Source organism: Mus caroli, chromosome 11, assembly GCF_900094665.2.
Source record: "Mus caroli chromosome 11, CAROLI_EIJ_v1.1, whole genome shotgun sequence".
Lineage (NCBI taxonomy): Eukaryota > Metazoa > Chordata > Mammalia > Rodentia > Muridae > Mus > Mus caroli.
The window spans coordinates 61743639-61756080 of record NC_034580.1 but is presented as its reverse complement, the minus strand read 5'-3'; the positions used below and the strand labels follow the sequence as shown (position 1 = coordinate 61756080).

General features: G+C 45.6%; 1 protein-coding gene across 2 annotated transcripts; it reads right to left on the bottom strand.

The window, feature by feature from the left end:
• Positions 1–1476: 1476 nt before the first annotated feature.
• Tmem220 (transmembrane protein 220) lies at positions 1477–12026 on the bottom strand. Of its 2 annotated transcripts, XM_029484256.1 has the most exons (7): positions 11909–12005; positions 11245–11274; positions 10989–11060; positions 7243–7303; positions 6121–6244; positions 5069–5128; positions 1477–3141 (listed from the first exon to the last, which is right to left on the bottom strand). In XM_029484256.1, exons 1-7 carry the CDS (start codon positions 11999–12001, stop codon positions 3006–3008), a joined length of 576 nt encoding a protein of 191 aa, XP_029340116.1. In that variant the 5' UTR covers positions 12002–12005; the 3' UTR covers positions 1477–3005. The 2 variants fall into 2 exon arrangements, with proteins under 2 accessions (XP_029340116.1, XP_021033021.1); XM_021177362.2 differs by lacking the exon at positions 10989–11060 and having other exon boundaries at positions 11909–12026.
• Between the last annotated feature and the right edge of the window lie 416 nt (positions 12027–12442).

The window sequence follows — 12442 nt, the reverse complement described above, 5'->3', positions numbered from 1 at the left end:
CTCCCCTCTCTGTCTTTTTTTTTGTACAAGGAGAATTATTCTTGTGTTAACTCTTAACAGCTTAGCACATGAAAGCCAAAAGCTAAGTCAAGTCTGACCTGCTTACCCTGCTGTATGAGTGGACATTGGTCGTTTGTTTCAGAAAGAGCAACAGAGCTGGGCAGTAAGCCCAACCCCAGGCTGCCTGACAGTATGCATGGACATCTTATCTGTACTGAAATAAAACCAGAAACACTGAAGGAGAAGAAAGCTTGGCTAGCTTGAACTATGTAGACCCTACCTTCAAAAGATAAAAATTATTTTATTCCATTGGTAAGATCCAAGGCAAGCGCACACAAAGTCAGTGTCTTCCGTGCGTCTGTGAGGGTGCACAGGGTACTATGAATATTTACAGCCATACTAGTCTTGATACAGGGAATTAAAATACTGGATCTGTGTTCTGAACATGACTCATTTACACACAGACATCAAGCATGATTCAGAGGATCAGTAGGTCCCGTGTCAAATTTGCAAATGGACTGGACTCGTCATGACTTAGTTCTAAAGACCATACAAGAGCTGTGAAGACCATGCACCCTAAAGGGACGCTGGAAAACTCAGATCCTTGGCGTGTATTTTATTGACTCGAACTGCACTGTAATTGTTTTAATATCAACTCTATCTTGTCCTTGATAATCTGACTTAAGGATCCCTTTAGTATTTACAGAGTACTGTTGTCTTACATGATATAAAACAGTATCTGACTCATTTTCACTCGGCGTGGTGAGCATGAATTCTATTCAAAAGAAGCATTTCTTACAACTGAAATGAATCTTGCCTTAGCGACTTTTCTATTGCTGTAACAAAAGATCATGGCCAAGGCAACTTAGAAAAAGAAAGTATGTAATTCGGGATTTAGGGTTCTGGAGCAGTGGTTCCCAACCCTCCTAATGCCTCTACCCTCTCCTCACATTGTGGTGACCCCCAACTATAAAATTATTTCTGTTGCTACTTCATAACTGTAATTTTGCTAGTTCTAAATCTTAATGTAAATATCTGATATGCAGATGGCTCTAGGGGTGGAAGGGTTGTTTGACACCCCCACCTCCAAGGGTTGTGACCCCCAGGTGCAGAACCTGCTGTTCTAGAGGGTTAGAGTCCATGGTGGCAGGAACAGCTGAGCATTCATACCGTGTTCCAAAGTTCGAGGCAGAGAGAGACACTGGGAATGGCCTGGACCTTTTGAAACCTCAAATCTCATCCCCAGCGACTACTTCCTCCAGTAAAGCCACACATTCTAACCTACCCAAGCATCACTGCCAAGCGGGGACCACGTATTCAGACATGGGCCTGAGGGGACATTCCCCTGTAAACCACCACTCATCTGGTTACAGAGTTTGATTCCAGCCTAGATAAGCTCCCCATGCAGATATCTGACACATAATGTGAGCTACTTAAATAATACTCAAGCAATCACACCTTCAAAGATAAATTCAATATATTTTATTTAGCCCGACTTATCTCAAAATATTTTTTCAGCATGCACTTAGTATAAAATACATTGTTCTGGGTTTGTGTCTCTAAAGTCTACTGTGTTTTGCACTGGAGCACATCCACCCGAACGCTAAACTCTTGCAAATACTTCACCTGTTGATTGTTGCTGTAAGGTATTTAATAACTAGACTACTAGTATTTAATAACTAGTAATTACTGTGACCCTGTCAGCCCCCTAATAATCGAGACAGAGTCCAAACTATTTATTTAATCAGCTTCCAGCACAATGACTGGACGATTACCCCTAAACTATTTTTTCAATGCTAGACTGGCTATTTCCTAGCTGCGCTCCCCAGGTTACTTGCCAATCAACGGCCTATGCTCCTGGTCCATCCCATCAAAGTGAACTGCTCTCTCCTCTTCCTCCTCCTCCTCTCTCTCTTTCCCTCCCCCCCAGCCCTATGACAAGCCCTGCCTACCTAGTAATTCTCCCCAGTAATTGGCTGTTAGCCACTTTTATTTAACCAGTCACAAAAGATTGGCAAGCAAAGTTTATATAATATCATTTGCTGTACATGAAATGAGGCAATCAGATCTCAGGGGCCAGTATTTAGCATTTGAATACATAGCACCAGACAACACCAACAGTCCATACCAAAATTTGCAGTTGAAGAAGATCCATACACACACACACGCGCGCGCACACACACACACTCACACGATCCCATGCACACTTAACTTTTCCTGGCAGTTGACTCCCTGCTTCTAAAAGTAGAAAAGTTAAAAATTGACTTCTTTGGTCACCCTGCCCACAAGTCAAGTGCTCAATAACAACCTGTGTATGCCCTGTTGGACTGTGTCACCCTACAGAGCTCTCCTCCTCTGTGGTCACTTCAACATTCATTTAAAAGATGTATAGATTTCCATCTTAGTTTTCACGGAGAATAACTTATGATTAATATTCCCCATTCTTGCTAACTCCAAATTTATCTTTTCTATATTTTCTTTAATTTCTACTTTCATTTGGCTCACCTGCCCTGGAATTTTTCTGGGTTCAGTACAGCTGAACCAGTTAAGTACATTGGGATTAGTTTGGGATTGTGGTCTTTTTGAACCTCCCTCCATGTCAGCATGAGGCTGGGTATAGCCTCAGCCCCCTCTCACTCTACTCCCTTTGGAACTCAAGTGAGCTTCATCTTCTCAGAGTGCCTTCACAATAGTTTGGTTGTGGTAACTAAAGAGATCTGACATCCTACTTTATATGTGAGGAAATATGTACCAGGAGATTTGGGGGTTTGCCCCATCACATAGTGCTAAAGCTAGATTCAAACTCAAGTTTCTGCTCATTGCCTGGTCCAGTGCTGTCACAGAAGAGACCTCTAGAGTCTCAGCTCCCAGTTCTTATCTGACCTAGTCAATCTTCCATCACATTGTGAGTAGCCTTGTTACATTCCCAAGACTTTAAATCATCTCTGGGAAATTGTCCCATTACCCCAATGTGTATAACATGTTGTAAACATTATTGGGTTCATTTAAATGACTGTCTTGCAGTGAGTTGGCCAGGAGGACCGCATCTCCTTGTTCATGTATACGTAGACCCACGACAGGAGTGGGAATAGGGTGATTACAACGGCAATAGCCAAGTGCATTCTTCCACCACCTGGATTCCTATAAAAATAAAAAGTATTGTAAATTGAAGTCTAAGAAAAGAAATTGCTTTGGAAATATGCATAAAGTTTGAATTGGTAAAACATTACATCTTAATAGTTTCTCTTTATTGAAATTAATATTGAATTGCATTAGTTCTGTATATACTTTTATATATGTATATACTTGATATATGTTGCAAATGCCTTTCCCCACTCTGTTTTGAGGAATACTGAGTAATTAGACTGCTAAAATTGATCTTTCCCTAGTCAGTACCACCTCCTCCTTTGGGAACTCTGTAAGAAGCATTTCTCTCTGAGACAGAGTCTTGCTGTGTGGTTCTTGTTGGCCTCATGTTTGTTATGTAGCTCAGGCTGGCCTTTAACTTGTAGCAATCCTCCTGCCTCACCCCTCTGAGTGCTGGGATAAGAACATGTAGCACCATGCCCAACCTTTCCCAGGGTCTTGAAGACACAACTGCTTTCTCTAGAGGCAGGGGGATTAAAAATACAAGACCTGCCTTGTAGAGAACGGATTCAAGGCTAGACAGGACAACCGAGACCTTGTCTCAGATAAAATATCAAGAGATCTGGGGATGTATCTCACTGGTTGAACAAATGCCTTACCACGTACAAGGCCTACATTCTGTCTCCAGCATCACAACAATGCATAAACTTTAAGAATCAACAAGTCCAAAATAGGAATTCCTGAAAACGACCTATTACATCGACGCATTGATGATAAACTCTTCAAGTCAATTGGATGTTTCGATGAACTTGTTGGTTTAATCGGGGATTTTAAGTATATTGAACACAGTTGTATCTTAGGACTTGATTCGTTAGCTGGGCTGGGTTCTTGTTTACCCCTAAGGTTTCTTTTATTTGTGCCTCTGTGGAGTTTGTTCTTAGACATGTATTTTTTTTTCTTTTAGGTCTTACTAGGGTTTATTAATATGATAATTTTAGAGAATCCGTATTTGATCTTATTGGTTCTCTTATTTTGCAAGTCAAATTTTCATTTAATTGGTTTTTGCTTTAATGTTCCTTTTCTCTCTCTCTCCTTCCCTCTTTTGTTGTTGTTGTTGTTATTGTTTTTCGAGACAGGGTTTCTCTGTATAGCCCTGGCTGTCGTGGAACTCACTCTGTAGACCAGGCTGTCCTTGAACTCAGAAATCCGCCTGCCTCTGCCTCCCAAGTGCTGGGATTAAAGGTGTGCGTCACCACTGTCCGGCTGTTTTCACATTTTTTTGATGTTCTCCTAAGCTTGAAGCCTAGCTCATTTGTCCCAACCTCCTCGCCCCTCACATCAAATATATACTAAAGCTCAGAATTTATGTCTAAGCATGGTTTTTAAGCTGCATTTCATAAATGTTAGTGTTACCATGATTCAGTTCTGATCTCTGTAGTGTTTTCTTTTTTAGCCCAAATGTACTTGAAAGCAATGTCTGAACTGAATCATGGTCACTGTATTATCAGTCTGCAGTTGCTCTAAGATTTATTTTTACTTTACGTGTATGAGTATTAGCTTACATGTATGTAAGAGCACCACATGCGTACCTGGTGTTCTATCATTTCAGCCATAAAATACCCCCACATATTTTTCAAAGAACTTATGTCCTACAAAGTATGTTCTTTGAACATGGTGTGATCAACGTGGAGACCATTAACAAAGATGTACATTTGGAAATTTCAAATACAGTTGAGTCAAAAAATTTATTTATGTGTGTGAGTGTTTTGCCTACATATTTGTCTGTGTGCCACTTGTGTGCCTGGCTCCTATGGAAGCCAGAAGAGGACCTCAGATCCCCTGGGCCTGGAGCTAACAGATGTCTATAATCTACTTTGTGGATGTTGGGAACTGAACTCAGGTCCTCTGGAAAAGCAGCCAGTGCTCTTAACCTCTGAGCCATCTCCTGATCCCTTGGTTTTTACTGATATGGTGAACTTACTTGGATGAGCTGTGGCACAGGGCCATCCATGCTGTGACAATCACCAGGCCAGACAGCTCCCTGGAAAACACCGCATTTCACATCATGAAGTGGCTCCTGCCTCCACCCCCCACTGCACATCACTCGCAGAGGTGCAGTCCCCCAAACAGACTGAGGCTTCATTCGTGGTTAGTGTCATGTTTTTAAAGGGAATCAGTGCTCTGCATCTACTCAAACAAATATGAAATCTAAACACACTGTGAGAGCCGTGAGAGCCGAGGGAGACGGCAGGGAGAGTAGCTGTGGTGCTCATCAGACTAATAATGTTAAGGAAAATGTGCTTGTGGAGTTGTGTGTCAGGGATGTGTGCCTCTTGCATTAACTGAAGAACAGGCCTGTTGTCACTGTCACTGGAGGCTCTACTTCGAGTCCACCCTGATTCCTGGGCTTCAAAGCTGGAGGTGACTCAACCCATCTAGTGTACATCCCCATCTGCAGGTCCAGCTTGGCCATCTCTCCAGATTACGTAGGTTAGAGTCCAGAACAAACCACACCCTGTCAGTGGCACCTAACATGCAAGTCTCTGGAGCATTGTGCCAGCAGACACCAGAAACGGTAGAAAAAAAACAGAAACGGTCTCTTAGTAAGGCTGGGAGCCAAACAAAGGAAGGGTAATAAACTAGGACTAAATGGTTCTGATCAAGAGAGGGATGGCATGTGACACATTAAGCAAGGTTGGCAGAGACTGCCCTGAGTGACTCAGGATGCTGTCCCCAGCTTATCAGACTGGAGCATTACTGTACTATGTACGTTCTTACTAATTACAGGGAGGTCAAGGTTCACCTGCCCAAAAGTAATGTGGAATTGGTACGGCTATGAGAGCTGGTGTGATGGAATGCAGGAGACAATGCCAGGTTTGAAGCCACACTTTCTTCACCTGATAATGGCTGTTACTGTCCCTGCTCCTCCTAGCACAGTTGGGGGAGCTATAGCATCACTGTGCACTGGGAAGCTGCTGTTGTAAATGACTCAGGTCTGCCCCACCCCTCCAAAGGGCAAACGCCCCTGCTCACCTGCCTTCTTCCTCATTTAGGAGGTTCTGCTTTGCGTGAAGCAAGAAGCGGTACGCCAAGCCGCCAGCCCACAGCGCACAGAACAGCATATGTATCGCAGACACACTCTTCCAGATGAAGTTGCCTACAAACGGATGCCCTGCAGCTGTTAGTCAGGTCGGATCCAGAAGGAGGCGCTGGCGTTCTTCTCTCATACTTGCTTTATAATACTTCATTTTCTTTGGAGAGCCACCCTTCCCACGCCACTTGCCCCTGTCACTGGCACCTGGCCTCTCCACTTTCTGTTGCTTAGCTTGGTGGAATAATACGTGTGAGCTTATGCAAAGAGGCATGAAGCATGTGCTTGCGTGTAAGATTAGCTTGCACCAAATAGGGGAACACATAAAAGCACACCATACGTTGCTGCAAGAACTAAGCACAGGGAGATTGGAAGGAGCAACATATACTAATGAAAAATGTAGAGGTGTATTGCAGACATGTTAGGCACTTTCTATACACAACTGACAGTTTCTATACATACATTGTGACTGCATTTCAAAGAAGAAAGTAGTTAGCAACAAGAATGGTGTTTCTCTAAAAATATGTAAAAATAAATGAGCTGATCTGGATTAGAAAGAAGAAAATTATGCAACAGGCAATGATTGCCCCCGAGTCCGAGAAGACATGATTACCACGGTGACTGCTGCCCATCTGATCTAACATTAGCTGGAGGTTTAAGAAACCAGGGCAGTGACCAAACTCTTCTCCCTTATGAACTCAATCTCTTTACAGATGGGTGTGAGTCACCATGTGGTGGCTGGGAATTGAACACAGGACCTTTGGAAGAACAGTCAGTGCTCTTAACCACTGAGCCATCTCTCCAGCCCAAACCCAATCTCATAAACAGCAATGGGTGCCAGAGGTCTCGAATCATAGTTGATAATGGTTAGTATGCCCAGAGCTGGGCAAGTCTCCCTAGGATGGTCTAGGACCTAGACTGGAAGTGAAAAGGAGCGCGACTCATTATCAGAAGCAAGGTGAGATGCCTAGAACCCTGTTTCTCTTGGGGGTTGGTCAGGTAGATTCCCACCGTTCTAAGAACTCCGATTTGCTGACCCTCCGTGTAGAATCTGCTATTCATACCTGTGATAAGAGGATTAAACCCAACAAGCAGGGTAAGCACTGCTGGGATCATGTACACCACCTGTTAGCAAAAAGGAAGTGTGAGGGTTAGGAAGGGTGCTCAAAAGTGGGGGCGTTAGCCCAGTCTCGACCATCTCATCCCCAGGACTGAAGACAAGAGTATACTCAACATGTGATACATTCCAGACCATCTAGCAAATAAAAGTGTGGTCTGTGGTCCCCAAGCTGAGGGATTTTCCTGTTTCAGTAAGTCATGGAGGATGTGGTAATTCTGCTAGTATGACCTCATCACCGCATCACCTCCCTCCATCAGCTCTTCCAGGAGATGCTTCGGACCCTCAAGCTGTAACTCTGAGCAGTGTTTCATCAATGCTGGCCTCCCAGTTTCTCCCAAGCAACTTCCATACCCAGGGTGACCGTCCCTGCTTACATAAAAGAGCATCCTCTGAAAATACAGTTCATGAATGGCCAGATGGCCCTGCTAAGCTGGACGCACCCCCCGCTCCCCCATGGACCATGTGACTCAGTATTCCAGTTGTATAACTGAGGTCACAGAAAGCATCCAAATGATGTGTGGGTCTGACATGCTCAGTACTGAGACAAGGTTGTTCATTTAGGAAATGGAATTGGAAAGACTGGCCCTGAAAAGGTCCCATTCTTGAGCTTTATTGTAAGACACAAACTCTGGCGGTGTGTGTGTGTGTGTGTGTGTGTAGCCGAAGGCAAGAAGGGAGAATAGATTCATAAAACTTGGAGACTTTCCAAGATAGGGGGCTACTTCACCATATCAGTTTGTGTAGAGCAGAAACCTTCAGTCTCTTTGGAAATGACCAGAAGAAATGTTGTTTCAAGTGGCTGGTTTTCACCTTGGATCTGAAAGTCTGTGTTAGTGTTTCCTGCTCCATCCAAGCTGGTGACTGGAATGTCAGCCAGTTGATACCTGCAAGTCAGGTTGTCTCTGACAGATGGGCAGTCATGCTCCTTGAGGGTCTTTAGCATGGGTCTTGTGCTGAGCGGGTAGGTCTGTAGTAGGTCTCAGCATGCTGTCTTTCTGACAAGTCCCTGGATGGAACACTGCTGCTTTTCCAAGGACACACTTGGGTCAGGGGTCAGGGGTCAGACCCATTCCACGTGGATAACTATATGATTCAGCTACTCAGGAGTGAGGCAGATAGAGGCAATCAGAGACAGAAGACCATTAATGAGCACACACCCAACTGTGCTCTGTGGGAAATGTTCTGCATAGATTTTTAAAATGTGCACGCAAATGTCTGCATGTCTGTCTCAACAGACTACACAGCCTTATTCTACTGCTTTATACATAGATGAAGAAATCGAGCCTCTGAGTCTCTCACGGCAACTGTGATGTAATAATCCGTATGAAAATGCTTTGCCCTGTCGATAATCGGAGAAGATGAAAAAAGCTGGGGGTGGAGAGATAGAAAAGAACTGCTTCTAGTACACACGTTACAACAATGGTAGCCCACACCTTTAATCCCAGCACTTGGGAGGCAGAGGCAGGCTAATCTCTGAGTTTAAGACCAGCCTAATCTACAGAGTGGGTTCCAGGACAGCCAGGGCTGCACAGAGAAACCCTGTCTAGAAAACCAAAAATGAAACAAAACAAAAAACAAGGCTCAGTAAAAATATGAACCCGGTATCATTCACTTATAATGTTCTCGTCTGATACACTTGGGATTTAGTAAATGCAATTAGCTTCTTAATTTATGAGTGAACGCATGTGCATCTGTGTATATGCATGTGTGTATGATCTAAGTGGTGGTGGTCAGAGGACACCTCTGTGGAGTCCGTTCTCTTCATGGGTCACTAGGACCAAAATCAGGCTTTAGGCTTCTGGGAAAGCAACTTTACCCACTGAGTCAACTTGCCAGTCCTTCATTAATTTTTTTTTAACCAATGGAAAAACTAAAGGTATCATAGTATCCACTTAGCAGAATTTAATTTGTAAAGTCATCGAGTACCCTGGACTCGTCCCTAATTCTCATCCATTGCAAAAATGGTCATGTCCAGGAATATAGGTAAGGTGGTGTCTCCCAGGGCCAAGTTAATGCCATACAAGGTATTTTAACAAGGTATGGTTGCATATAAATCACACCGAGACCCTAATACCAACACAGCATGCTGATTTGTGCAAACCAAATGCCACCTGTCCAAGGGCCTTCTTGGGAAACATTTTGTCTGTAACTGGAGGGATGGAAGCCCAGGAGGAAGCCTATCTCGCTCCTGCTTTGACTCCTCACACGTTGGGTATACTCCTCTGGGGATTAGAGAGGTCTGCAGCTGCAGAAGCTAGTCAATAAACACGAGGAAGGCTGAGAAGAGAAAGCCCGATTCCTTCATGTCTCTCTTGTTCATCAAGCGACCACCAGAATTTCTTATGTGCTATGTTCTGTATTTCTATAACCTGTTGTTATAATCCACATCCCAGTATTTGCCTCTGTGATGCAAGTAGCCTCCATGAACAAGGTACATCAGGGACTGTGGGAAGGAGCTGGGTGAAGACCTAGTCTCCAAAGTGCAGAAAGCAACATAGTACTGTTCATCTGTGCATCCATTCCTTCTGCACTTCCCTCGGGAGGATTTTTACGAGGAAACTTTATACAAGGCTCCTAAGGAGATGGAGAACATGTCCCTGTCCTTCTGGAAGCTGGATGCCCAGAGCATCAGCCAAAGGAGTTGTTGCTATGACGAGAGATCAGGAAGGATGGTCAGATCCTCTTGGAAAGAGGCAGAGTGACCGAGATGGCATCTGTGAGAGTCCTGGGAGTCCGGGCACACAGCAGCAGACAGGCTAGGGGCAAGGCCTGGTAGCCATCATTTCTGGACTAGACTCCAAAGACAATGCTGGAAATGTGGGATGGGCCATGCTATGGTGGGGCTAAAGACCAAATGGAGGAGCTCCGACTTAGCTTGGGAAACAACAAAGGGTTTGAAAGCGGACAGTGATGTACCGGTAGCCAAGAGGCAGAGGAGGCAGGAGGCAGACAGAAGAGTTATAAGGCTGTCTTCAGGGGAAGTAAGGGAGGGCTGAGTGGGAACGAGCAAAGGTAGGGTACTCAGGCACTGTGCATGTACCTATGCCTAGAATGGATGCTGCTGAATTCTTTTTTTACTTTTGACAGCATCTCAAGGCAGTGATGTTAAAGGCAACAGGTATTGAGTGAGGATGCCTAGGTAGCTCTGCTGAGAACAGAAATTGCTGGGTCAGGCGGTGGATGGAGCTTAGGGAGGAGAGGTGTTCTGTGGGATCCCAGACAGGTTTCACAGAGCAGCACGGTGGTGCTGGTGGCTATCTGGAGCCATCTTTCAGGGAACCAACATGGAGCTTCCTGAGGGGATATATGAGATATGACTGTGAACTCAGGCTATGGAGCAAAAGGCCAAGGAGGTCATTTAATCTGGGGACAGGGGACTCTGGATAACAAGCAGTTTCGGGCCATGGTTCTACTGCCCCAATATTCAAACCAGGCTAGAACTCAGCTCTGCATTCCTGGTGTTCTCACTCGCTGTTCTCTATACAGTGAGCACTGTCCCCAAACCCAAGATGAGTTTCTCAATGATACTGTGCAGTCTGCCTCCAAGACTGTCTATTGTCGCCTGAGAACAAAAGTCACAGAGGGATATAACCAACACACATCCTTGTAACGGCTGTCATAAAGGTTAGCATAATGTATGTCAAGTGACCAGCATGTTATACGTCCTTGGCAAATGACAGGAACTCCTACTGTCATGTCCCGGGTAGTCATGGGAAATGGGAGTCGCTGGTATAAGCTCTCTCTGCAGAAAGACTTTCGTGTCTACAGAAAGTTCAGAATTCGCAGCTCCATCAGTTATATGATCAGAGTGATTTCCCCCTCCGATGGGAAAAATTAGGGACATGAGCTCACAGAGGTGTTAATTTCTGGGTTTTAGACAAGTGTCCCAGGATCGGAGTGTAGTCGTGTCAAATGGAGGAACGTTTTGCAAGTAGCTCGTACTCACCACCCACAGCTCTGCATCTGGATCGTTCACCTAGAATGTCAAAACGTCAAGGTGTTAGCTCACATTACACCCATGTATCCTCTGTCTGGTCTGACCTTGTGTTTACTATTCATTGCGAAGACCTAGGCGCTGCAATGGGCTCAGGGTACAGAACACCATGAGCTAGTCTAGCAGTCTGCACATCCCGATGGCGGCAGGGATTCTCCTCTCGGTTGAACACAACAGGTAGATCTAACACCCAGCCATGCATCTTTTGAAAATAACTGCTTGGGATTTCCTAAGAACTATTATGGTGTATTTTAAAATCCTAGGTCCCAAGATACGAGGGCAGTCACCCTGAGGATGATCAGGAAGAGGTCTAGGAAGGGTAAGGATGCTGTCTATTCTGTTTCCACTTTCCTCCCAGGCGCTGAAACCCATCTCACAGAGGCTGAAGATTCGAAAAGGTGTCAGAGCTGCGGTTCTGGGCCCCTTTCTAAGTGACCGGCTGCACAAACTTGCACGGGGCCACTAGATCAGGCTCTGAGCGTGTTGCCTAACCACACATATTCATCCATGTTCTTTCTGCTTGAAAGGACTCTGCGGGTCCCAATTCGGCTCCACCCTGAGAACCGGTCGCCCAGGCTTCGCGGTCCCTCTGCCAGCCCTCCTCAGCCCTCCTGACCTGCACCACAGCGGCCAGGGCGAAGAAAGCTGCCATGAGTGCGTTGCAGGCCCGCCACAAGAAGGGAGCCCAAGTAGCCACTGCTGGCGCCATGACCTAGAAGCCGGAGGAGCAGGACAGGCCCCAGAGGGGCGTGGCCAGAGGGCGAGGCTGGGCTAGCGGGGCGGTACCCAGAAGGAGGGGCGGGGCGTAGTAGGTGGGGGCGGGACAAGGGGCAGGGCTCAGACAGCGGGAGCGGGGATACAAGGACGAGGCGAGCCCTTCTTCCCTCCCCGCCCTCCTCAGGTCTAGAACGGTCTTGCGGCGCCCTCTAGTGGATAGAGTATATCATTGGCATTGCTGTGCCTTTCTTTTCCCTTATTCTTTCTCTCATTAAAAAAAGCAAATGAAGCCGGGCGTGGTGGCGCACGCCTTTAATCCCAGCACTCGGGAGGTAGAGGCAGGCGCATTTCTGAGTTCGAGGCCAGCCTGGTCTACAAAGTGAGTTCCAGGATAGCCAGGGCTACACAGAGAAACCCTGTTTCGAAAAAACCA

What these genes read in the sequence shown, in the direction of transcription:
- Tmem220 (XM_029484256.1), bottom strand. Translation starts at nt 12,001, where the DNA reads ATGGCGCCAGCAGTGGCTACTTGGGCTCCCTTCTTGTGGCGGGCCTGC. An exon ending in TGACTACCCGGGACATGACA is followed by an intron (nt 7,304 to 10,988) that starts GTAGGAGTTCCT and finishes TTTTGCTAACAG; the next exon opens with GTGGTGTACATGATCCCAGC. An exon ending in GTTTAATCCTCTTATCACAG is followed by an intron (nt 6,245 to 7,242) that starts GTATGAATAGCA and finishes ATCCGTTTGTAG; the next exon opens with GCAACTTCATCTGGAAGAGT.